At 37.5% G+C, this 26,180-nt stretch overlaps 4 protein-coding genes across 9 annotated transcripts; 3 read left to right on the top strand and 1 right to left on the bottom strand.

Annotated features, from left to right (window-relative positions):
- Nucleotides 1-139: 139 nt before the first annotated feature.
- Nucleotides 140-6,388, top strand: LOC109001533 (E3 ubiquitin-protein ligase BIG BROTHER). Of its 5 annotated transcripts, none has more exons than XM_018978865.2 (8): nucleotides 142-321; nucleotides 1,113-1,290; nucleotides 1,859-2,057; nucleotides 2,210-2,244; nucleotides 3,013-3,057; nucleotides 4,223-4,350; nucleotides 5,769-5,877; nucleotides 5,978-6,351. In XM_018978865.2, exons 2-8 carry the CDS (start codon nucleotides 1,150-1,152, stop codon nucleotides 6,026-6,028), a joined length of 708 nt encoding a protein of 235 aa, XP_018834410.1. In that variant the 5' UTR covers nucleotides 142-321; nucleotides 1,113-1,149; the 3' UTR covers nucleotides 6,029-6,351. The 5 variants fall into 5 exon arrangements, with proteins under 5 accessions (XP_018834411.1, XP_018834412.1, XP_018834410.1 ...); XM_018978864.2 differs by having other exon boundaries at nucleotides 1,859-2,081; nucleotides 5,978-6,350; XM_018978866.2 differs by lacking the exon at nucleotides 3,013-3,057 and having other exon boundaries at nucleotides 140-321; nucleotides 1,859-2,081; nucleotides 5,978-6,388.
- A 672-nt stretch (nucleotides 6,389-7,060) lies between these two features.
- LOC109001532 lies at nucleotides 7,061-10,416 on the top strand. 2 transcript variants are annotated; one of them, XM_018978862.2, is made up of 6 exons: nucleotides 7,061-7,372; nucleotides 7,607-7,659; nucleotides 7,988-8,043; nucleotides 8,143-8,655; nucleotides 9,325-9,499; nucleotides 9,786-10,050. In XM_018978862.2, the coding sequence occupies exons 1-6, from the start codon at nucleotides 7,228-7,230 to the stop codon at nucleotides 9,939-9,941; spliced, it is 1,098 nt and encodes a 365-aa protein (XP_018834407.1). In that variant the 5' UTR covers nucleotides 7,061-7,227; the 3' UTR covers nucleotides 9,942-10,050. The 2 variants fall into 2 exon arrangements, with proteins under 2 accessions (XP_018834407.1, XP_018834405.1); XM_018978860.2 differs by lacking the exon at nucleotides 9,786-10,050 and adding an exon at nucleotides 10,059-10,416 and having other exon boundaries at nucleotides 7,067-7,372.
- Nucleotides 10,417-15,685: 5,269 nt separating this feature from the next.
- On the top strand, nucleotides 15,686-16,178 carry LOC109001534 (arabinogalactan protein 23-like). Its single transcript, XM_018978868.2, has one exon. It carries the CDS (start codon nucleotides 15,780-15,782, stop codon nucleotides 15,975-15,977), a length of 198 nt encoding a protein of 65 aa, XP_018834413.1. The 5' UTR covers nucleotides 15,686-15,779; the 3' UTR covers nucleotides 15,978-16,178.
- Nucleotides 16,179-20,533: 4,355 nt separating this feature from the next.
- On the bottom strand, nucleotides 20,534-25,835 carry LOC109001525. The gene is made up of 9 exons (XM_018978854.2): nucleotides 25,184-25,835; nucleotides 24,413-24,513; nucleotides 23,932-24,295; nucleotides 22,421-23,296; nucleotides 22,185-22,242; nucleotides 21,913-21,974; nucleotides 21,731-21,837; nucleotides 21,529-21,616; nucleotides 20,534-21,162 (listed from the first exon to the last, which is right to left on the bottom strand). Exons 1-9 carry the CDS (start codon nucleotides 25,313-25,315, stop codon nucleotides 20,854-20,856), a joined length of 2,097 nt encoding a protein of 698 aa, XP_018834399.1. The 5' UTR covers nucleotides 25,316-25,835; the 3' UTR covers nucleotides 20,534-20,853.
- Between the last annotated feature and the right edge of the window lie 345 nt (nucleotides 25,836-26,180).

The following is a 26,180-nucleotide window of genomic DNA, read 5'->3' as shown; positions in this document are numbered from 1 at the left end:
TATATAATTTTTTTTTTTTTAGATGTAGCAATAGTCATTCACAAATGATTAAAAGTTTGTTGGTTACCAAACGTAGCCGTTTTGGTAAAAGCTGGTAAATGTGGCCTTTCCTTATATTATAACTTAGAAGCTGCAGGAGGAGAGAGAAAAAATGGGATGAGAGAGAGAATCAGGGAGAAACTGGAAAACCCATTTGGGCCATTTCCTTTCATTCTCACACATTACACGCACACACACTCCCTCTCTCTCTCTTATTCACAGGGGACGGGCCACGGGGAGACCTCTCCATTGTCTGTTTTCTAAGCTCCATTACTAAGAAATGTCCGCTCTCTCTCTCTCTCTCTCTCTCGCTCTCTTTTGTCTCTGCGAATGTGTTTCATTTCTTGTTTGTAATTTTCATAGCTGACATTTGATGGTTCTAATTGCAGAAGAGTTCCCTGAATTTCCAACTTGTGTTCATTTGTTATTTCTTTTCTGCGATTCTAGCATTTATTCTCAAAGAGAATGCTTGCTGAGAAAACTGGAGGAAATGCGAGAAAGAAACTCAAAAAACATCCGGAGTTTATATTATATATATATATATATATATTATTTTTTTTGTAAATGAATGATAAAATTCTCCCATGGCAACTTTGCTGAGAAGTTTTGGTGGAGGAAGCCGTTTTCGAAATGTTTCTGTTACCTGCTGTTTGGTTGCGGTGAAAACTGAACGGAAAATTATGAATTTTGTGCTGTATTTTGTGTTGGTTCTCTTTCCCTTTCCTCTCCTGCATTTTCTCAGAGACCAATAGGAGATTTAAGGATAAAAAGCTTTTTATTTTATTTTTTATTTTATGTTAATTTATTGTAGGGAACTGAAGAAATCTGTTAATGATGCTGCATTTCTGCAAATTGCCATGTGGAACCTCAAGAATTAGATAGATCCGCTAATAGTTATACCTATTTATTATACATCTTCAAATCCGAGAGCCTAATCATATAGGATAGATTTTCTTTGTGCTTTTAAATTCCATGATTTAATTTGTTTCCTTATTATTATTATTATTTATTTTTGTGTGCTTTATGTGACTAAGTATACAGTTGACATGTTTGTATTTTATGGTATTTTGCAGCTTGATTTGTGAATTGGAGTCTGTATAGTGGTTAAATATGAATGGGAATGGGCAAATGGAGGTTCATTACATAAACACTGGTTTTCCTTACACGGTTACGGAAAGTTTTATGAACTTCTTTGAAGGCCTCACACATGTACCGATCAATTATGGTCATACCTTACCGACGCATGATCAGGTATTTTTTTCGTTTTTTATTTTTATTTTCCAGTCTCGACAATTATGCCCATTAGGTTGTTCATGCGTTTGGTAGTGATTAGCTGTGTGGCGGCTATCCCAATCTGCTCTTGAATAGAAGGAGGGCGTAGGTTGTTATGCTGATGCATTTATTGTTCTTTACGTTGAGAAATAAATTGTTTAATTCAGGATTAATAGGTGAGGATGGCAGTATACGATTGTTTAGAGAAAGAAAATGAAAAAAGAGTTTTTCTTTGCACACGCCCACGAAAGTTGATGCAGTAAGGGCGTCACTGAAATTAATGGAAGATGATGGTCATATGGTACAACGTGCTATTGTAGGTCGCTTATCTTAAATCAACCACTTGGCTCCATTTCTATTTATTTGTTTTCTGAAAAGTTTGATTTGCGGTTCTTTTCTAAATGTGTTGGAAGAACGCTATCTGATAGAACGAACTTCAGTGTAAATGTAAATTTGATTATGAATAGTATAACGTAAGTGTTTTCCTCCTTGAATTAAATTTCTGCGATATTATGAAATGTTATTTTCTTATATTCTGTCTGTTCAGGAAAGTGCATACTGGTCAATGAATATGAATTCTTACAAATTTGGATTTTCTGCTCCGGGGAGTACCTATTATGGTCATTATGAGGCAAGCGATCACTTACCAAGAATGGAGGTCAGCAGGGGTGACTGGGAATACCCTTCGACAATGAATCAAGAGCATGCATCTACAGACTCACAGTCTGAAGGAGATGCAGTCATGGGTGTGCATTCTATTCCTGAAGAATGTTAGTTCAGGAGAAGCTCGTCTTTATTCATTTAAGAGTAGCTATTGTGTTCAATTTTATAAGCATTGATCATAAATTATGATAGTTACTTTCGTAATCTAATACTCAATTAATCTTTATTTTTACAGGCAGTCCAACTCATCATAATAACAATAGCTCTCAGGTTGGAACCTTGCTTGCTGATTCTGCCTTTTTTCCTTTATTTTATTTTATTTTATTTTTTTATGATTGCTTCTCACTGGTGCCAGTTTATGCTAACGTATTACATCTGGGTTTGAGAAGTTTCACACATCGCCGTGCATATGTACAGAGTCACACATGCAGAATACTAAAAATATATTGTGCATTAGGCAATCCAAAAAAGAAATTGAAATCATTATGTCTTTATGCATGGAGTTGCTGCCAAAACTGGCTCAAATTCCCTGCTTCCCCGTCTGGAAGTCCGGGATGTAGTAGGTTTATTAGAAATAGTTGGGTTTTGGGTCTAAAAGTAGATGGAATTAACGTTGATGGGGAGTGCAGTAGTGTAGCCCATAAGGAGCAATGAGCCTTTAGTGGTCGGGGTTCTGGATCATCCAAATACCCTTCTTAAGGCTCTCAAAGCAAATACAAGCTAATATCGCTAACTAACTCCCTCTCTACTTGCAGCATCACCATTCATGCATCCCAAGTTTCTCAGCAACTTCTCTTCCTTCCTATCTTTGTCATTGGATTTTTTTTTTTTTTTTTTGGATAAGTAATAATATATAAATTTCTTTGTCATTGGAATTATCGCACTAATAATCACATTTCTATAAATTTCTGTTGTTTATATTGGATTCTTATGTACTTATTTCTTTTCAATCGCAACTGCCACTTTAGGGGTAGAATCTTCACAGTCCTGATGCCAAAAGCTAAGTAAACATTTTATCTTCCATGTATATTGTTGCAGGTCACATGGCAAGACAACGTTGATCCTGATAACATGACTTACGAGGTTGCTATAAATTGTCCTCTCATTATAGTTATAATGTGGCAGTTTTGCATATTTTCTTTTTTGAGCAAGTAAAGTAACCTCTTTTTTGGGGGACGGGTAGCAAAGAACTAAAATTTCTCCCTAATGAAATTCATGGGCCTAACTCATCTCATAAAACCGGTTGTATAAGAGAGGATTGCTCATTGCTTATAAATATGCCCAAGACCTTGTCCACAGTCAATGTGGGATTATTCCTCAACACCCTCCCCCACGTGCAGGCCAGTATTTTTTCTGATCCTTGTCACGGGGTAAGTAGTGTAAGCCCACATTCGTTCTGTGGCAGGCTCTGATACCATAATGAAATTCATGGGCCTAACTCATCTCATAAAACCGGTTGTATAAGAGAGGATTGCTCATTGCTTATAAACATGCCCAAGACCTTGTCCACAGTCAATGTGGGATTATTCCTCAGCACTCCCCTGCCCACAGCCAACTACCTATACACACACACACAGACACCAAACAAGTGAAAGCTTCAGCATTAAACTAATTTGGGTGTACCACAAAAAATCTTGTCTATCTCCTTTTACACAAGCCAATGAAGGGACGAAAGAGTGATAATCAAGATAGTATTGAATGGAGAACTTCCAGCTATCAAGGAGATGAAAAGCGACTAGGAATATTGATATTTACATAGCAGTCACACTTGACTAATATCAACAAAGCACATTGGGGGCTAGAAAACTGATTTTGCAATATCCAAGAAATGAATTAATTGTTTTTCGTTCCCTTGAGCCTGTGTATAAGATATTCAATCAGCTTCTTCAGTTGTCCTCATTATAACTTTCTTGAGCTATCATTTTGTAGCTCAAACCCCGCATGTGGGATGCATCATAAACAATTACCCATCATTATACAAAAAGCTGATATATATGATAAAGATCTACCTGTTCAATCCAAATGGGTTGGTTTCAAGACTTAGGAGCATTGGTTGGCAGGCTTTTTAAAGGTTGGCAGATGTCCTAACAAATGTATGATTTATGATTGAAAACCTGGAATAAGTTTAAAATGAGTTCATGTAATTAGAATTGAAACTTGGTTGGTGCTTTGCATGTTGATGTTTCTTTAGTAGGATAATTATTAGGAAATCATAATGGGAGCACGTTAATTGTGCTCTGTTCTGCAGGAGCTACTTGACTTAGGTGATGTGGTTGGAACTCAAAGTCGAGGTCTTTCTCATGAACTTATTAGTTTGCTTCCAACTTCCAAGTACAAATTCAAAAACTTCTTCTCAACAAAGAAATCGAGAGAGAGGTAATTCTGATCGAAAGATGCTTTGTTTAATAATGGCAATTTTCGTTCACCTGTAGCAATAAACTTGCAAGTGTGACCCATCTTCCATTTCTTTTAGTTGTCTTCATATTTTAAGTGAATATTTGTTTTCTCCCTCTCTGGGCAACAAAAATATTATCTGCATTTGAATGTTTCTTACCAGAAGTTCCAGGAAGTCGTGTAATAGATAAACATTTCTGTCATATGCCTCTATTTTATATGTGAGTTTACATTGTTAGCAAACAGATTTTTTTTTCTTAATCCAAAATAAGGCTTCTTTTCTTGCCAAAAAGAAAAATTATGTTGGAAGCAATTGTTTGAGAAATTTTTGTAATAGTCCATGGACAGCAAATTATTTTTAGACTTGATATTAACCACATCATAGAACTTGACGTTCTGCTTGACCAGTCTGGTATCTGGTGCAACGATGCTAACATGGTGTGGATTTTTTATTTTTTTTACTCGGAATTTGACTGGTTTAACATGTGAAGTACAGTAACTCATTCTTATACCATGCCATGCATCCATGGGTTCAGCATCAGCAAATTTGTTTGATTAGGGGGCTATATTGGTGCCGGTGTCATCAGCTGCATCTCATAGTTGTCCCCCTGTTCATGATTTTAATATTAAACTTGCATCTCATGGTTTTGATTTTCCAGAAACAACAGTAACTAAGTGTCCGGCGACTAAGCTTCTTATGGTAGAGAATCATTGATGAAAACAATTTTATGTAAAAATTGTTGGAATTACATGGCCAAACAAATGGATTTTTACTCAGGCTGTTTTTAATGGTAAATTTGCAACAAAGTGTTGGGATGCACATATTTGTGAAATTGCGTCAAAAGTGTATTGTGGAGGATAGTGTAACACCCCAAGGGAAGCCCAAGCCACATCTAAACCTATACTCTAAAATGACTAGTCAATGGTACAATTGGAACCCCATTGGAACTATCATAAAGAACAAGACCTTTTTCCCTCCCAAGCAATGTGAGATCCCATATACCACATACACTCACTACTCAGTATAGGGGGGTATCATGATGAGTACCTATTTCAGAAGTAACTACATTAGAATATGATTTGAGATTAAAATAGTGAGTAGGGATTACCTTCTTTCTAAAAGAGGCAAGGATCAGGTGATGCCATCTATTTATTGCAAGAAGCTAAGTCTGATTTCCAAAGAAACTTTGACCTTAATATTGTCCTTAAGCTCCTCCCATGTGGTGGTATTGGTTTCAGTTCATCCATTTTCTACTTTTTGTAGTTATTAGAGGTTTTTCTGCAACTTCAGAATGTAGTTACTGGATGCACTATTTTCTTTTTCAATTGGCTTTTTCCCCACTTTGTAATATTGGATTTATAGCCGTTCAACTGCTCATAATGGCATTGCTTGGGTGCAGATGTGTTATATGCCAGATGAGGTACAAAAGAGGTGACCGGCAAATAAAACTGCCGTGCAAGCATGTTTACCATAGTGAATGCATCAGCAAATGGCTTAGCATTAACAAGGTGGGTATAAATGATTTCATAAAAGCTGATTGTTTTTCAGATTTCTAGATTTGCAATACTCATGCCCTTGGCTGATCTTTATCTACCGTGTATTTGACAGATATGCCCAATTTGCAACACAGAGGTATTTGGAGATGAATCAAGGCGTTAAAGGCATCAACCGACAAAATGGATGAAAGAACTGAGTGTTGTTCTCTGCTCCATCAATTTCATATATATATATATATTTATTCTTTTTTCCCATTGTTACTAGTTTTTTTGTTTTTTTTTTTCCAAGTTTGTGGGGGGCGGAGGTGGGGGGAGTGTATACTACATGGGCTTGTTAAGGAATATAGTAGCTTCCGCTTACTTCATACAAGGGTTCTTTCAGCGGAGAAACTTGGATAATTTTAGATTTTGTAACAATAATTTTTAAGTAGTGGAGGATTGCTATTTGAATTATTACTAATCTCAAATTTAGTTGTTGGGACTTGACATTTGGTCCCATCTTCTTTGCTTGTGAGCTTAGTTGCATGAGATTGTGCGTGCCAATTTCAACAATAGATGATCATGATTGGGTCAGGCAGATGCGTTGTGCATGACTGATTACCGGCTACTGGATGCGATTATGCGTATAGACTACTGTATGGATTTTTTTTTTTTTTTTTTCAATTCCTATGAACCAATTGATTTGAAATTTACATAACTTTGATTAATTTACCTCATATAATTTGGAACCAAATGGGTAATTTTTCAAATATGAAACGCTTGGTCGGGTTGGGTCGGGTTGCCATTTCCAAATCCAAACTCTTTCATTTTTCTTCTGTTGCTACTCTCTCTCTCTCTCGAGGCGTTTTTTACTCCCTCCCTGGTGAGGTTATTTTTTTTTTCGAGGACTCGTGACTTGCAGAAGAAGTATTAATTGTTTGTGGATAAATAGGTGAATATACATATGAAGGTGGACAGCGGGTGCTGCCAAGCACATTTATGAGTAGATTTACGGTTGGATGGAATGGTAGTAAGAAAATAATAAATATTAATTAAAAGTAATGAATAGATTATAAATAATAATAAATTGTTTATAAAATAGTAATGCAGCAGTAGTCTTGCTTACCAAACACACCCAGGGGAAAAAGGAGGCCGCTGGGTGCCTTGTACTATACAGGCAGACAAGAGGGAATGTTGTTGATAACAGTTCCACTTCCCCTTAATATAATTACAAAAAAAACACTCCCAACGGTCAGAAATTCCAGTGATAGTGAAACCGAAACTCCATTTTAACGTTCGCTCTCTCCCTCGTTCTACTGACCGTTACGTTCCCCACATTCTCCCAAACCCCAAACTCTCTCTCTCTCTCTCTGTGTTTGGGTAATGGAACCAGCGAAAATTGATTGGAAGAGAACGGAGTCCATATTTGTAGAGGACGAGCTGTACGAACTCATAAACGCACCCAAATGGGTCGATTTCTTGGCTCCCGAAAACTCTGTGGACGTCGAGGCCTGGTTTTGCAGACCCAGTAAGCTCTCTCCTTCCTTCCTTCTCACCATGTAACCATTTTCTCCTCAAATTTTCCCGAATATAGCTAAATGAACAAGATTTGTTTCAAAAGTTTTGCACTTTTAACACAAAATTACAGCAAAAGGCTACAAGCTCTCTTCGTGTTTATGGTAGTGTCACAACATTTCAGAAACATGCCTGGTGGTTTTAGCTCAGAACAGAAATGTTTATCATTTCATCTTTGATGTTACAGATTGCAAGCATCCGAAGACAGCTGAAGATTTTCTCAAGTCAACTCCTTCTAAGGTTCATTAGTCTGTTCCCCCTTTATTGGATTCTTAAATACTGGTTGGTCGTAGAAAATGTAGGAAAAGAAAGTAGAAGATTAAAATCTTGATCTTGGATGATTCTTTATGTGGGGTCCTGATAAAGAAGGATTGACCTTCACTTAGCTTGTGAGGTTGATTGAAGAGTTCGAAAGCTTCTTTGGAAACCATCTCAATAAAGAACAAAAGATTTCACTTCGTTTTTTTTTTCCTTTTCCTAATCCTGAGTAACCAAACTGAAGTTCAATCTTGTACTGCTGTCTGATTTCTTCTTTCTTTTCTGTTTCTTCCTTTTGATTTTGGTGAAGCTCACCAGCTCAGCTAATCTTTCTGAATCTCTTCCACTCCATGATCAGAATAGACGGTACTCGCAAAAACTCTATCTTTATAACATTCCAATTGAATGCTAGTTTCCATATAATCATCTAAATGAATACTTTTATCTTATTTTTCTTTTATTTAGAGTTGCAAAATTGAAGAGAAGAGGGCTTACTCAATCTTCAAATTCTTCGAATAGCAATCACAAATTCAATGAAGATAGCGAAAATCAGAACCCGAATATGTCAACTCCTCCGATTCATCAAGCCAAGTCCACGAAAGCAGCAATCAAATCCAGCATAGAAAAGAAGAAAATGACCAATGACATGTTGCAGAACAATGAGGTGCCAAGGCTGAAAAGCACTCTCTCAGCAAGGAACTTGTTTGCAGGGCGGGACATACTGAATCAGGTTACGGAGTTTTGTAGTGAATTAAAGAGAATGGCTACAAGGATGAGGGAGAGAGAGGAAGTGGACGGGCTGAATGTGGAGAAGAGCGAAGTGGTTGTTGAGGAAAAGGAGATGAAAGAGAGTTTTTGTGAGGTTTTGGGGGAGGTGAATGGGAGGGATAAAGAGAGGAAGCCATTGCTTGAATTGAGGAAAGAGGAATCTATAGGAAAGGGGGAAAGCAGTGTTAAGGAGAAGCAGAGGAGGAAGAAGTAAGTTTGTTGTTCTCTCTATTCTCTCTCTTTCTAGACTTGGGCATCTATGTATATATATGCATGTATCTGTGCTTGTGTGTATCTGGGCATGTGGTTTCCGTGTGTCAGTTCTTTGTTAGTCTCGCTCTATGCCTGCATGTATGAATGTATCAATGAGTCCGTGTGTGTGCTTTACAACGAGTGGAATGATCTTAATCATGGTGGTTAGTTTGGTATTATGAATGACCTAATGGGCTTGATATCGAGCATAGAAGCCCTTTGTTTACCCTTTTGGTTGATGACAACTAATTGAGGGAGCATAACCATCTAAGTGTTGAAACTAATTGGTTGCTGAATTCATAACATTGAGAAATATATTAAAAATGGAATATTTGGCCCAACGCATGATATTTACTTTATTGTTGGTAGTTTTGTGTTCTTATTTGTTCTGCATTGACTTTGTATTCACTTGACTAATCACAGGAGTATGCCACATGGATGAAGTAGTTATTTTAAGAACTTTTAGGCTGAAAATCAACTTATCAAATGATGGAAGTTGGGAACCACTGGACTCATGAAAAGAAAAGATGGCGATCCAGTGGTTGTAATATGATTAGGAGATTGTTACCATTCTATACTTTGCTATTATGATCATGAGTGACTAAATTTTGATAACCATCTGTGCAGAAGAGCTGATGAGGCAGAGAATGTTCCAATTTCTCTGGATTTGGATAATGTATGGTGTAAAAGGGATGAGACCCTGCGGCAAATTCGAACAAATCCTCCCTCCCCTCAATGCTTTTCTGCCACTCGTGGATGGAACAAAACCACTGCATCTAAGGCTGCCAAATCCAGGCTGATGGTATGTAACTAGTTGCATGCTTCTCTCTTTGCACCATAGTCCTTGAATTGAAGAAACTTGGAGGAAACAAAGATCACAATGTGAATAACACGAAGAACAGAACTACTGTTTAGTTGCATTGTATTCTCGTGTCAACAGCGAACTAATCCTCAAATAGAACATACTTTTGCCAAGCAATTACTACATGTTAATCTAGGTTGGAGCTTAAATTTGAATTCAATTATGTAGATTGTGACATAATCAGGCTAGTCAGTCTTGTTAACATTAGCTTTGTTTATGGATGTAGGAAAATCATTTTCAACCAATTTTGTTCTCCTCAGTTGACATTCGTTTGCAGAACCAATGGGCACACTTGTTTAGTGACTCCCTTTCCCAATCCATGAGCAATACTTCTTCTCACTGCTATGTTTGCATGTTTACTCGATGCTCTAATGAAGTATAAAGGATGCTTGCATTGTTTGCACTGGGCCAGAGCATGATTGCAGAACGGCTTCTGTGCTAGTGGTTTTGCTAACAATTACCAACTTTCCTTATGGATTTATTTTTAATGGGCGCACAGGGGAGTGGGGAAGTACTTCAAGAAATGGAGCAAAATAAGGAGGTAGCAAGAGAAGAATCAGCAGAAAAAGGCCAGAGTGTGTGCATTGTGGATGCAAGAGAAGCAAGAACGTTGGATGTATTTTGGTTCCTCAAGCCTTGCAGGCTATCCAATTAATGGTTGAAAATCAAGTAAGAGATTAATTTTATTTTATTTTATTTTTCACTTTTAGTGTCACTATAGCCCATTGTTTTATTTTTTATATCACCATTGTTTTTACTCTCATCTCCTTGATTCATTTGTTGTTGACAAAAGAAGCTGTAATTAAACACTCAATAATTGAATCCAGTTCAATACTCATCAATAAAATTGGTGTATTTTTACATCTCCATTTCTATGGAGTTATTATCTGGAGATTGTAGTGAAAGAAGTTGTCAATTGCATTCTCTCTCAAGTAGCCATTTCTATTTACTGGCGTATGCAAATTATTCTGCAAACATGGTTTCCAGGAACGAAGTTGATCAAAAGAGAACCGAAATTATCATATCAATAGGATGAGACAGGAGACAAATCAAGTCATTGTAATAAATGCTGATATAGATTGAGGCACAGTTAGTTTTGATGATACTATGTATATATATACACGTATGTATATATGTATATCAGATTCAAATCAGCTGTAGAAAATAAGAATAACTGAATAGAATATACAGTTTCTTTTACAACCATCCAAAGCAAAACCTTGAATGACGAAACTTAAATCCATTTTAAGATTAAGGTAACAGATACAAAACATCGGTAGTGTTAAATAGGTTATTTTTCTGTGACTTTTTCTATTCTGCCTCTATTTACAAAAAAGAGCGAGACTGTCAGCTGGTGACGTAGAAGGAGAACCATATTGATCAGACTGGATAGAAACCAACAATGATAAACCGCCCCACCCTGCAAACCTAATCCAGATAAGAGAAACATCAAAAGCAACTTTTTCTTCAAGCTCGTTCCTACTGTTTGTGCATGTCTGACAGTTTAATTCTTTCTTTCTTCATTCTTTTTAAGCTCAATCTGGTATTTAGATCGGTGTGCAAGCAACAGAGAGAGAGAGAGAGAGAGAGAGAGAGAGAGCGCTATGATTAATCCTCATATTGCCTTGAAGTAACTCACATTCACAGCAATTTTACAACATGATTCTGCGACCACAGCACTAGTAGAAGAAACAACTCACACAATTATAACAATCCTAGTCACAAGACAACGAAAGAAATAAAACTAATGAACCGTGAAAACAAAACAAAAATCGGAACAAAAACAATTATTTAAACTAGCTACGACTCTGCTTGAGAAGAATCAAAATGATCTACCTCCTATTGCTGATGAAAAACACACAATTCAAGATCCTAGACCAAACAACACGTGCCCGTGGATACATCCTATTGATATATATTCTTAATTCCCTCATTCGATCTTCCATGGCCTGTACAAAGAAGTTAAAGTTTCTAACAGGAGGAACATAAAGAATTAGAGGTACAGCAGAGAAAGCCAGCGTGAAGAACAAATAAGGCACCATCAGATGTGCGTTACTAGTCTGAACGAGAGAGAGAGAGAGAGAGAGAGAGGAAAGCCAAGGAAATACACAATGGATCTTTGAAAGTGGTACAATATCAGAAATTTTGAGAGATGGACAGAGAGAGAAGGTTCTGAAAGACAGTACTGGAAGTTGTGGAAATTTAATGAAGTTAGAGAAGTTAGAATGGAAGCAGATGAAGTTGTTTTACTGGTAGTTGGAAATGTGGGGCTGGCGGACTTTAAATATTGGATCAGATAATCATGAATTTATATTCTCCTCATTTATCAAGCTATACACAAAAGGATAATATAAATAATAATTATAATAATTCAAAACATGTGAGACAAATCTTTGTAAGGTACAATAATTCCAACATAAAGTCTGTATTTATTCTTCTTGAAATTAGATGGCACTCAATTTCATTTATTCCTCAAAACAAATTCTCTTCCGAAGGCGGGTGAAGGGAGGTTTGAGTAGGGGTGTCAAATCGTGTTAACGGGTCGTGTTCGTGTCGTGTCAAGGTATGTACATTACACTTAACGGGTCAACACGAACACGACCCGTTAAGGATTTCGTGTCAAAATTTCAAACCCGAACACGACACGATAAGATAACGGGTTAACACGACACGATCCGTTAATGAATAAGAAATAAATTGACACGACATAACACGACACGACCCGTTCCGTTTTAACCCGTTTACGTTAATGGGTTGGACATACACGATACGACACGAGACGACCCGTTTGACTTAATTGATTTTATATAAATATTTAAATATAAATAATATCTATAAAAAATAAAAAACTAACTACAAGTCTAAAATTACAATCCAAACAAATATGATCCACACAATTTGTAATAATATTCATTATTAAAATTACATCCCAAATGTAATAGACAAAACATACAATATATATATATATTAATATTACAATCTCAAATATAATAAAAAATTAAAAACACAGATGTAAACAAATTTAGAACTTGAAGAAGGAAGTGGAGCGTCCTCCCTACCCTTTAGGTCTAAGGGTATAAAGGTAAATTTAATTTTCTTAACGGGTCATAACGGGTTATAACGGGTCATAACGGGTTGACCCGTTAGTGACCCGTTAAGCAATCGTGTCTTAACGGGTCAACCCGTTTTGACCCGAACCCGTTAAGGCTAAACCCTAACCCGCTTTTATCGTGTCGTGTTCGTGTTGGGTTAACTGGTCGTGTCACATATTGCCACCCCTAGGTTTGAGCCTATAATGACTTTTGTTATTAATCACAAACTGTTCACGTTACACACTTCACATGTATAATTTTTTTATAGAATATACGTATATTTTTCATTGGATGTGAGAATATTTTTTATAAAATGTTGGATGTGGGATGGTGAATAGTGACTGATGAAAAAAATTTTATAAATCAGGTCCACTTTTGATTGCTCAAGACTTCTGAAAGAGATCAGAGGAAGAAACTGTTTTATTTTTCTATTTTTATCTTGTATTTAGTTTTGTTAGGCTGATCTGATATTTTATCACACATATTTTAAAATGAATATCTATATATCTATGTTAATTAGATGCATATATATATATATATATATATGACATGCATGCCAAATTAATCTTAGTGGCATGCTAGCCATTTATGATCACTGAATAATTAATCAAGTTTGAATAATCATGTTGGCTATTTTGTAAAAATAAACCAATTTATCAGTGTTTAAAAAAGAAAACCACCCAATTGGTAGCCATAATACGAATCCAAATTAAATCAAATCAAACTGTATGTAAATAATATATTCAATGAAAAAATATATAATGTATGATATAATATCAAAGAAAACCATACGTATACATGATTACAATAACCATATATATGATCATTCATATGTGTCATCATCTCTTTTATTTGTTTCTCTCGTCTCATCTCTATATAATATAGCCTACATCAAATAAATAAGATATGAAATACCCTCACAGCCCATCCAATCCATCCCTCTACAGCCACAAATTAAGAATCCAATAAACCGAATCCCCGAATCGATATATATATATATATATATATATATAGTTCTTTTAGCGCTTCAAAAGAGCAAGTACGGACAGAAACAGAGAAGCCGAAAGGACAGCCCCAGAGAGAGGAGCAGAGTAAGAAGCAGCTCCTTTCTCCAATGATGGTGCTGGTGCGGGCGCAAACTCTTGAGCCAAGACGCTGCATGGAGCAAAGGTAGAGAACATCGCCAACACCGCAAAGAGAGTAGCCAAGGCCAACGTGCTGAATCTTTGCGCCATTGCTACCAAAAGCAGACCAGAGTAAATTAAAAAGACTCAAAAGACTCGACTAATGAATGAGATTGATCAGGGAGTCCTTCCGACTTCGTGAGTTGATCAGGATACAATATATGGTGGCGCTGGATGTCACCGTATATATAATCAGTATTGCTACGGGCAGGAGAGTTGGCGCAGGAAGTTGTGCACGCCTACCACATCTACAATGAAACACACCGTATCATTTTACGCTTGCGCAACTTCCTGCACCAACTCACCTACATTTATCATTTTTCATATATAATAGGTTTATGACGGTGGGGAAGCCGTGTGGGTCCCAAGGAAAACGTGGACAGGTGGCAAGTGGAACTGGCCACGTAGAAAGAGAGAGAGTTTTAACGTGGGAAATCAAGGAAACGAATGGTCTATGGTAGGTTTGGTTGGCGAGGAGTGAACAATGTGGGCGCGTTTCTTCTGCTGTTGGTGAAGACAGCAGTTATGCTCAGCTTCTTCTTTGCGTCCAAGTAAACCCATGCCCTCGATCGACTGCTTTCTTATATATATTTATATTTATATTTAATACTGCTTAGGTACACCTCACGTTTATCTCTTGATCTTTAGTATTATTATTACGTAGTTCTTACACAAAAGTTTGTAGTACTCTTGGTTGATAATGATCTGCTGGGCTTGATCAAAAAGAAATCATGTGGTACTTGGCATGCAGTACTGTTTAAGATAGTTTTGTGATCGAGTTGGCGGCCTAGTTTTGTAGCATAAGGTCTTCTATTATTTCATCCTATGTGCTTTGAAAGTTGTATAGGGAAGAGCTAGGATGCATGGATGCCAGGGGATGTTTCATCAGAAGATAACCCCGTACGTGGAGACTATTTCTGATCATTCCTTTCAATATTACAAATATATATATATATATATATATTATTGATCAGATACCAAGCAATTAAGCTTGTCATCCTTTGTATTAATTTGATCATCACCAACGAGTACTTGACCGCGCCTTGATCATTTGAATTATCAGGACTTAACCCATTCAAATGCATGTACAACCTATTATGATGAAAGAATAAAAAATAAACTAGTAGATCATATGCTGATGATTAGTATTGGCTGTGACTGATTTTCTTTCAATCTACTATCCATAACTATTCAAAATATATATTTAGTTTACAAAGCTTTTTTTTTTCTTTTCTTTTTTAATATGGGGATTAGGATATGTGGCTGGGGACTCTGACATGACATATCCTATGATCATGAGGGAAGAAATTAAAGTCATATGGTATGTCAAGGATAAATATTTTATTTATTTATTTATTTATTTATTTTTAATTAGAGGATTGTGGATGGAGCTGAGGGAGAGAGAACCAAGATCGAATTCCACGTATCAAAAAAAAAAAAATAAATAAATATTTAAGTCTATTAAAATGAAGGCAGCCTGCATGTTATAGATCACAAACTAAATACATGAACCAGTTCAAAGTGTTGATAATGCTGAAACGAAATTGAGGCTGTCCAACAGTTGCGTCAATACTAATTGTTTGTCACCCTTTAATTAATTCCCAACCCGATTTTGCTCCTTCAAATTTTCCCACAAAACACGTTTAAACCAAGAATCTCAAATCCCCATTTTCCCACAAATAATCGTTTACCAATTAAACCGCGTAAATTAATGAGTCCTACCAATACGAAATGTTAAAAATAGGAAGAAGATTAAAAAAAATAAAAGAAACAATCTGACCTGTATTCCCAAATAAAAATAAATAAAAAAAAAGCTCAAAGCTGTCCTATAAATGCCTCCCGACCCCAAACTCAATCGACAGGCTGCAAATTCCATTGGCGTTATCGGTCAAAAACTCTCTTGTTTGTGAGATTCTTGCCGATACATCACGCTCACCTACTGCAATGGAGATGAAGAAGATTGCCTGTGCAGTCCTCGTCGCTGCCGCCTCAATGAGTGCAGTGTTGGCAGATGAAGGTCACGAGCAGTACTCCCCAGCTCCCGCACCGGGGCCGAGCAGTGGAGCTTCAGCTGGCTTCCCTGTTGTTGGTTCTATGGTTGGTGCTTCTCTGGTGTCTCTCTTGGCTTACTACTTGCAATAGATTTACCAAGACATTCAAGAGAGTGGGGAGCTGCTTCAACTTACAATATTCAGATTTATCCTTTGTTAATTGCTCTGTTCTAATTGGATTTACTTCTACCTGTTTTCTTCCTAGAATTCTTGTACCTGTCTTTTCATGTCCTATGTGAACCGTATGGTACGACGGAAATAAAAGAGCATTTTGGTGCATCTTATTAGGTTATATATTTTGTTTCAAACTGTGCTTGATTTTTTATTCTTTTTTCATTTCAATTTAGTAAAAATATATATATTTTTTCAGGCATAAACAAATAAGTTGACATATATAATGAAACTGATAGTTTAATAAGACAATATGAATGGCAAAATCAGTTGTAAATTAAGGAATATAAAAGAAAGAAGAAAGCTATTAGTATCAAGATCGAGTCTTCCAATTATCAGATGGCGACTGTGATGTAACGAAATCAAATAAATATGCGACAGATTTGAGCACACCCTTTTTTTTTTTTTTATCTGATCAGTTATTGATATTTGAACTTTGATCACCGGAGAAGACTTAAAGAAATCCTATCAGTAGAACTTTTTCTCTTTCAAGAACTATGTGACAACATATATCCAGTGTTTGTGATCGAAGAGGAATCTCATGTTAGCTTTCAATTTCCATATTCTTCACGTTTTCCTACATTTTTCCAATTCTTTCTTAAGATCATGAAGTGACACGCCATTATTCCTTGATACAAATTCTTATTGTTTCAAGTGTCTTGTCGTTAATCTACTACTGGCTGCAGCCACATTAATAGAGATGAAGAAGGTCACTTGCATATGAAGTCCTCTTCAGTACTGCATCCCAATACCAAATTACTTCGTTTTTTCTTAATTTTAACCGCAAATGGTCTCCAATCTCCATGAAGTTTTCCTTGCTGCCCTCTGGTTCATTGCAATGAGTTGAGAGAGTCTATTATACTTATCATGAGGATCGGATATATCTGATGCCGGCCATGGCTGCCGGATCATGACCTTTTTCTTCCTCGGATTCGTTTGTGGATCGGATATTAATATGCTGTTGGTGTCAATCTGTTTGTGTTGTAGGTGCTTGCTACGGCAATATTCAAATCCAGCACTCTATATCATGTGTTGTGTATAAATGAATCATATCTGTAATTTATCTTTGAGGATCCATTTTATTTGCCCATTGTAGGAGGACAAGTAGATCCCTATATGTTGCGCGCATTTGATTCATCATTCTAAAGAACAGTATCGGTGGTAGATTTGCACAAGTCTGAACCATTTGCTAATGGCTTGTTTGTGTATTACATTCGTGCTACCAAAATAAAAGGTTCTGTGCTACTAGTCATTTTGTATCATAGGTCGATTTTACTAACTCGTTCCGAGCCCGTCTGTCTTTCTTCTCCTCTCTCAAAAGACGCGTACGGCGTTCCCAACACAAATGGCCGCCATGATCTTACGCAGGCTCAACTCGAAACTTCCAAAACCCTGTCATATATTGCGATCATCCTTCACCTCCTTCATTATCTCAGTTGGGAATAACTGTATATCTAAGACTAACTCAAAATATAGTAGCGGAAAAAGCAAAAGAAATTGCTAACAATCACATAGAAACAATACCAAGATTTAAGTGGTTCGGTTCAAAGTGAGCCTACGTCCACTGGTGGGGTCGGTATCGGAGATTTCACTATCAACAAAGATGGAGTACAGAAGAATAATACAAAACTTCATAAAGAAGTTATCTCTCAAACTCTCTAACTTCTATCTCAAGAAATCACTAAAAAACAAGACAAAATAAGATTTCTGGAGTCTAAAATCAAAGGAGGCGTCGTTTGGTATTTATAGAAACAGTGAATGTTCACTTTTGTGAACATTGGCTCGAGCAAACACTCGAGCGAGCGTAGGTTTTGTACACTTCGCTCAAGCCAACAGACGAGCGATGTCGAGCGAAACTCTCGGACTGAATATCACTCAAACTGAATGTCGAGCCAATGTCGAGCGAAGCTCTTTGTCTTCATATCGCTTGAGCTGAATGTCGAACGATGCTTGAGCAAAACTTTCTGTCTGAATTCGCTCGAGCTGAGTATCGAGCGAATGTCGAGCGAGGCTCTCTGTCTGAATTCGCTTGAGCTGAGTGAACTTCCGCTCAAGCGAACATACGACATTGCACTGTTCCATCTGAATTCAAGCCACCTCTTAACAATCTCCCCTATTCTTCGAAACCCCAAGAGTGAGCCCTTCTCAGTCTCATACCTCACCCCTCAACCCTTCAATTCTACTCCTTTGCAGCTCCCATAAAAAACACTCTCAAACCTGGATTCCATTCTCTTCAATTCCACAACTTCAGCTTCCACAAACCCAATCACTATTACTGAAGTTCAGGACACACGATACCCAAAACCCCAAAGTTTCCTTCTTGCTTCTGTTAGATTATGCTCAATCTCTAGTACCAGTTCTCAACGGATAAAAAGTCCATAAATAGTTTATCCCTAACCCCTAGGAAAACCACCCCCGAGTTTAAGCGCCGAGCTGTCTGGCCAAAACCCCATCGGTACCAAATGCCGAAGTTTTGGCCTTGACTGGTTTTATGGAGGAAAACCCAGATTTTATTCATCCTCAGAATTCGAGAAACCCCAAAACCCTAGTCAATACCCTAGCCAAAACCCTGATTTCAAACATCAAGAAATTGAGGGACCAACCGTGGAGTAGGACCTCTCGGCTTTGGCCAATGAAACCAGAGAAGTTCTAGAAGGTATGATGAAGACAATCGACAGTTCGAGTAAAGCGGCGGCTCTTCTGGGTATGTTTCACCTTGGCCTTGGAGCTTGGATTTCTTACATTACCAAGTCCTCACCTATTGCTGAGATTTCAATTCAGAGCGGTGGCATTTATTTCCGTTCTCGTTGGCATTCATGTTGCGGAAATCACTGAAGCCAATGCTTTAAGAAGATGGAAGAGCAAGGCAGATTGCAGATTTTGACTCTGACTCTGCAGATCGCGAAGAGAAATCATGGCCGACACCAAAATTATTTCAAACCCCCGAGAACTTCTGGAACCCATCATGAGAATAGAGACAGAAAATGGAAGCCGAAACTACTTCATAGAGACAAAATAACTGCAACATCCCTCCACCACAACTTCGACTCTGTTGGTGCTATATTTACGTTCAAGTGTTGGTAGTGTTGGCGAAGTTGGTGCCAGAGACCAAGGTTCGAACACTTCAGGCGTCAATGAACTCATTTGCAGCAAAAAGATAAATTTTGCATGCCTACTGTACAACAGCACCAATCTATATTACTGAATACAACTAGTGTTGATATATGAAAATTAAAATACAACCAACTGTAGGATATAAAGTAGGAACTTCGGAAGGCGGATCTTTCTCACTGTGGAATTCTAGAAGACATCGAGGGATTTTATTCAGGGCTATGCTACCAAACAAGTTATTGGTTGCTGCCCTTTGCGCAATGGAATGCACGCATCAATTCTGAAAATGATGTAATTTTACTACAGTCCAGTCCTCAAGCTTTGTAGCAGAAACTGTCTTTGATGATGCCCTCTCTTATCCAATCAGTGTTCAGCTGCGTTTGTTATGGAGCTGTCATGACTTTTTGTGAGTATCCTGCTATAACAATCCTATTTTGCTGTCTTGATAATGCTTCTTGGACAACAATGAGCGCTGCCCTTGCTTCCCCAAGATGTGGATTACTGCTAGTTGAATATGATGTTACTACAAAGTGAACTGAGCCATTGTGTCCTATGCCAACTGCTGCTGAGGTGCTGCCTTGTGGTCTTACAGCCACATCAAAGTTGATTGATATATGTTCTTGTGATGGGAGAGACATATATCAGGAAGGTTGATTGTTGTTTTCCACTCCCATGCCTTGCCATGATTTTTATAATTATTCTGGACTTGTGGCTCAAACTGAAACTGAAAAAAACTTTATAACGCAGTTCATTTTCTTGTTTTGTCTTACTGTGCGCATGACTTATTCAATAGTCCAAATCTTTAAGGAAAATTTGAAGATGTACATAAAAATGATTTCTTTTAAGAAAAAAAAAATACTGCAAATCTTGGCCATGGTTGCGGCTCTATATATATATTTTTTTTTCAATTTTTTTTAAGTTGTAGAAGACTACAATATACACATACAAATGAAGATAAAATAGATGCTATCAATTTAATTAAAAATCATTAAGGACATATACAAATGAAGATAAAATATAAAGAGGATACTCTTGAATTGTAAAAAAAAATGTTTACAGATTATTTACATACAGGTATTTTATCCAAGAGAAGAGAAATATTGCAATGCATAGCATATCATTTGATTAATGGCTGATTTGGCGTGAACCATAGCATTTGACAGTCATGAAAAATGATACTTGACTCCCTCAAAGTTACTATTCGAGAAATTTTAATTTTTTGTTTTTAACAGTTAAAAGAAGTGACTATTAATGAATTTATGTATTTCTTTTCTTAATTTATGTTAAAAAGGTATATGAAAGAAAATGAAAAAAACAAATATTCAAATGCACGAGGGGGGGCTGCCACTCAGCATTGTCCATTGGTTTTTCCTTCTCTTTTTTTAATTTTATTAACAAAATCATAATAGGAAATACAAAACAAGTGAAGATATTCCTATGCACAAATTTCAACCACGAAAAATGATTTCGTCCCATCTCAGATCCACAACCATTTTGCAACCCCACCTCCCAAAAAAAAAAAAAACGAAGAAAAGAAAAAACAAAAATAAAACCTTCTCCAGCCCGGGAAAAATTGCAACTCTTCTTCAGACCTTCCCCTGCCTTCAAAATGTGCATGTAGAGAAGGAATCATATTCTGATAACAGGAGGATTGTACTGGAGAGTTTGCAAAAGAATTGGCTCAGCTAGGTTGTACCAGGATTCCCATCTGGCTTTGACCCTGCTCTGACATATGTTAGACTACGGGGTGCAGTTGACAGAACAGAATTTCCAGAGACAGGAGCACCATTTTCAGGTTGAGTGGCCTGAGCATCCCGCTTCCATTGCAAGCTCCTGGCACCGGGTTTGATGGGAGGGCGACCCCTGAATGCACCAGCCATGCCTCTTGGAAAAGGAACCCTGGCAAACCTAGCAGCAGCAAATGGAGAGCCCCGGGCAATGCGAGGCCATGTCATGATAGGGGCAGCTTCTTGATGAGCAGTACTCCTCACAACCTGCAATTAGGAAAAACAATTGGCAGAGCTTCTTCAGTAACTACATATCAAAGCCACAACCAAGAACATCATGGATTTCACATCATTGTCCAATACTTCAATTCTCAAAACATAACCGTCATAACCACACATCTATTCTGCCACGACTAGGCTCACATGATGCACTTGTTAGCTTCATTATCCATTAGATCTGCCCCTTGTATAATATGCTAGAACTTCTAAGCAGCTTAAGCTATCTAGGCAACCTATATATTTCATTATCCACTCATGCCACAAACACATCAGCAGAAAAGCAAGAACACTATCATTTCTAGAAACTAAAGAAAACAGCTTCTATAATTGAGATCCAGCTTCTGGAAGTGATACCTTGAGAATCCGTGACATGAAGGAGGTTCCATCAAGAGATAGAGCATTGTCTGCTGCCTCTTTTCTCATGAACTCTACATAAGCTGACCTGCTCAAATAACATCTCTTATCAAAATGCTTTTAATAAGTAAATGTTTTACCAAGAATAGAAGGAAAGACTAGGACATATTAATCAGAAAGGAAAAAATCTGAAATATCTTACCCTTTTGGCTGCCCTGTTGTTGCATCAGTAACTATAATCACTTTTAGCACATCCCCAAATTTATTAAAATGCCGAGAAAGACTGTCCTTGGTAGCAGCAAAATGAACCTGTCAAGAACAAAAGATGTGTCAGGAACAGAGGCATGCTTCCATATCCAGAAGGACACATATACGAGTTATTACATTGCTGACAAAAATTGTTCGAGAATCAGCATCCTCTAAGAGACGGCCAGCAGCATGTAAACCTACAGAATACCACATAAAATAACGTTTATAAAGATGAGTTTAGTACAGGTATAACGTTATATCACAACAGACAGAAGAGACACAAGCAAAACAGCTAACAATCTTGACATACACCAAATAAAAGGAAAGGAAATAACAGAAATTATTATCCAGGTTTTACTTTAATATATTTCACTTAGTGAAATATATTTTGAGAGTTTGCAACTCACCAGGAGCAGATGATGGTGTCTTCAGGGATTCTTTCTGAGCATCCGCAGCAGGATTTGCCTGTTTATCATCAAAAGGGCAAGTTCAATGCTAGCGACAGATAATTAAAAAAAAAAACACATAATCAAGACATAAGCAATACAACCCCACACATACATATTTGACTTCAAATATATGTATTATATTTCTATGCATACAAATGCAGGCATGATTACATAAATATTCATGAACATCTTACATTTCCATTACCAACTGTGACAGGATTGCTATTCTCCTTCATCAGTCGCAAACCAGTATTGCCAGAACCCATATCACTCTCATGTAGAGATTTCTGATTATCAATATCCACAATCTCCCTATGCTCCTGATAATGAGGTGGCTTCCAAGTATTTACATTCACAGAGATGTTTACTATCTTACTACGAGAAGTTTTTGATGCCACCACAGGTTGATCCTGATCCTTGTTGCGTGGTTTGACATCATCAGTATTTTTAGCTACACTATACTGCATTATCAGTGACTCGTCAACCATTTTTCCAGCAGATGTAGCACTCTGAGAAACATCCATTACGTTATGGCCCACAACATTGACACCATTGTACCCCTCGTTGTCAGATGTAGAATCAGATGCCAAACCAGTTTCACCATCCAACATATCCATGTTACCATCATAATGTCCACTGTAGTCGCTTCTTTGATGATAACGCAACCTTGTTTGCTCCTGAATTTGATCAAAATCTCCATACTCTCCATCCTCAACATCAGCTTCTCTAAATTCTGCATCTTGGCCACTGGCTTCTGAGGTATCCATACCACGACCAAGTCGGTCAAAGACACTTCCAGATGGTTTAACTTTTATTACGTCTTCTGCAGCTTCTGCAACAGCTCTAATTACAGTAGCCATGGGATTTGGTACTCTGGCAACAGACTTAATCCGCCGACGATGACTGGCAAGTGATACATCACCAGTGGATGTTGAAACCACTGAACGAAGACGCTTCAATTTGGGTTCATTTGTCAAAGTAGACGGACTCAAAGTTGCCACTGCATCTCGAACGGCAAACTGAAGTAGCCGCCTAGGGGCATCAATGTTTCTTTGAGAAACTGCCTCCCTCTGCCAAAATATTCTTTAGTGGATCAGGAAGTTGGAAAGCAACGTTATGGAAGATTAACATGAAAAAATAAAAAACATTAATCTGAAAGTCACATCTCTCTAGCGCAAATTCTCTTTTTTTCATTTATCAGAAAAACCATGCTTGAACCAGCACATATACACATATATGAAATAAAAAACCACCAAATCCTTTTTCAGTTCCAATGAAAAATGAAACCAACTGTTTGATCCACCAGGACACCCAGACTTCCTAAGGCAGCCGCCAAAAAGTATAGTTGTTAGTTTCTATGTGATTTCCAATTTTGGCAATATTAGTGGATATGTACATTAACAGTGGCACTGGTAGGAAAAAGGTGACAATCCAAACTTGCGGTCCCTTATAGAAATGTCGACAACTTTCGCACAAGATGTAGACCAACCAATACAACTCTAATCCACAGTGCCTCAAGGTTATTGCTAGGTTTGTAATACAAAAGAATGCGACAAGACTCTACTTAACTTCAGTTTGTACAATCATGACTAGTGAACTTATTTTACCTGAATTCGAAAGAAACAGACATTCATTTTGCATGCAGGGAATTACAGATAAAAAAAATTGCATTCAGGGAATAAATTAAAAAAACAAACAAACAAACCCTCTTATTCTCATGCTCATAAGGTCGATTTCTTTTCCTCTGAATGGAAGGTCGGGGAGAAGGAGACCTCTTTGCACGACTGAGTTTGTGATAAGACTTCTCCTCTAAATGGAAATTTTCAATACCAGAGCTCCGAAGAGGAGGGGGTTCAACTGCATCCCTCACAAGTCCTTTCCATTCCCGATTGTGCCGACTTCTAGATAACACATTAGGCTTTTCTCTTTCTGGTTCAGAATTTGAATGGTGAGAAACATTTTTTCCACCTTGGTCACCTAATGTGGGTTTTGTTTTCGGATCTTCCTCCATATAAGACTCTTGAGGTTGATGATACAGATTTAAATTTGAAGCTAGATGATCCCACAGCCTGTTAAAATAAAAGATGAACAAAAAATGAATGGCGTTACAAGTAGGGATAACAGAGAGCAAAGTTGTTCAAAAAAGTTGGCATCAGGTTTGCACATTAAATGAGGCTAAATTTTACCAAGATATGAAAGAATCAGTGTCATCGTCCAAAAACACATGCAACTCATTCCTTGCTTCTTCCTTGCGCTTGCCATTCTTTACCAATACAATCACGTATTCCTGACAATAAAAATTGGAAAATCAGGCTGAGTTGGCAGTTTCAAGTTTTTTTTATGACATGGAACCTCACCAAGGCAAGGGCCTCATCCTAAGCCTGCCGTTTAACCACTAGGCTGCACCTTGACAGGTAAGTTGATAGTTTAAACTACTAAACCGTTTGTCTAAAATAGAAGACAGGAACTGTTAAATACATGCAACAGTTTATAGCTCTCTTAAACATGAAGAAAAACGCATGCAACCATTCAGCGCTTCTTCATATTTCATACTCGCGGAGTTCATATCTTCTAAAACCAGAACCAATATAACACATGGAAACTTTTATAGCTCTCATAGGTTTAAAAGCTCGCATTTCGTAGCCATCACCTGCTCTAGACTCTTTCACAGCATTCTAATATTATCTAGAAAAGTAAAGTGGGTCACAGTTCACTTAAGCCAGTCCATGGTATCAACAGCAACCAAATGAATCAAACCCGATCGAACAACATGCAAGGACAACATGTGTAACCCAAAAGCAACCGCCCAACACCCTTGCCCCAAGACAAATCAACAACCATAATTGAACAATCCTTGAAAACACAAAACTTAATGCATATATAGATAGCCATTGCACATACAAAGTCTCTCGACGCGCATAGAGTCCAAAAAGACAAGAAATGAAGCAAGCTCATACCACGAGATGGTCGTCGCTGAAATCTGTGAATTCCATCAGCTTTTCCTTCACTGCCTCCCTCAGCTTCTTCACTCCATCGCTGGTAAAATTAACATTAAATGTCCGATCATCGGCCGGATCGACGGTTCCCATCTGTAATCACTTTTCCTAATTAACAAAACCCTAACCGCCTCTATAGTTATCTCCCAAAAAAAAACCCTAGTTCGGGTTTATGAATGTCAGCAAAGGAATGAGCCACTCTGAAACTGAGCGAAGAGCTCAAAGAGAGTGATGCGGTGCCAAAATATGTGGAACGGTGAGATTTTCCTCGGAAAATAAACCGCAAAGTTTGCCAAAATAAGGTGTTGCTCATACGCAAACGATTTAAACAGATGAAAGAATTCGATGAAAACGCAAAGTGGTGATTCCGAAGAATATCACGGGAATATTTTCCAAATTGGAGGTTTTGATTTTTGGGGGTTAAATTTATGAGTTTTGTAGTAAATGGTAAACTCTTTACGAATATCGGCGTCGGGGAGAAGTTTTTGCGGATGAATGCGGTAGGATTTCCAGAGGCTGTAATTATTTGGAATGAGAAATGTTTCTGGTTTGCGGTTTGGGCTTTACAATTACGGCTAATGCCTAACGTTTTGCCTTTCTTTGTGCTTCGTTGCCTGCCAATGGAATGGGTTTTGTTTTCGTTAATCTAAAATGGAAAGACATACACGTCAACTCAAGTGAATCTCTAATATCCATAATTTCTCCATTATGAAAATATTAAACAAATATTATTTAGGCCTTTTTGGTTTCTGCTCTCTTTTTTCTTCTTCCATCATTTAAACCGGAAAACAAAAACAGTCTAGGAGCCCACGAGTATCGGTTGTAGGCAACGTTGAACTTTTCAGGGCCATCCTCCATAGAACCCAATACCCAACACTTGTTCCGGGGGTTTAGGCCCATTTAGATAACAACATCAGATGATTTTAAATAAAAATAAAATAAAATATTATTTTTTTAA

This window comes from Juglans regia, chromosome 14 (genome assembly GCF_001411555.2).
Source record: "Juglans regia cultivar Chandler chromosome 14, Walnut 2.0, whole genome shotgun sequence".
NCBI lineage: Eukaryota > Viridiplantae > Streptophyta > Magnoliopsida > Fagales > Juglandaceae > Juglans > Juglans regia.
The sequence above is the reverse complement of the archived record's forward strand: the minus strand, read 5'-3'. Positions and strand labels throughout refer to the sequence as shown.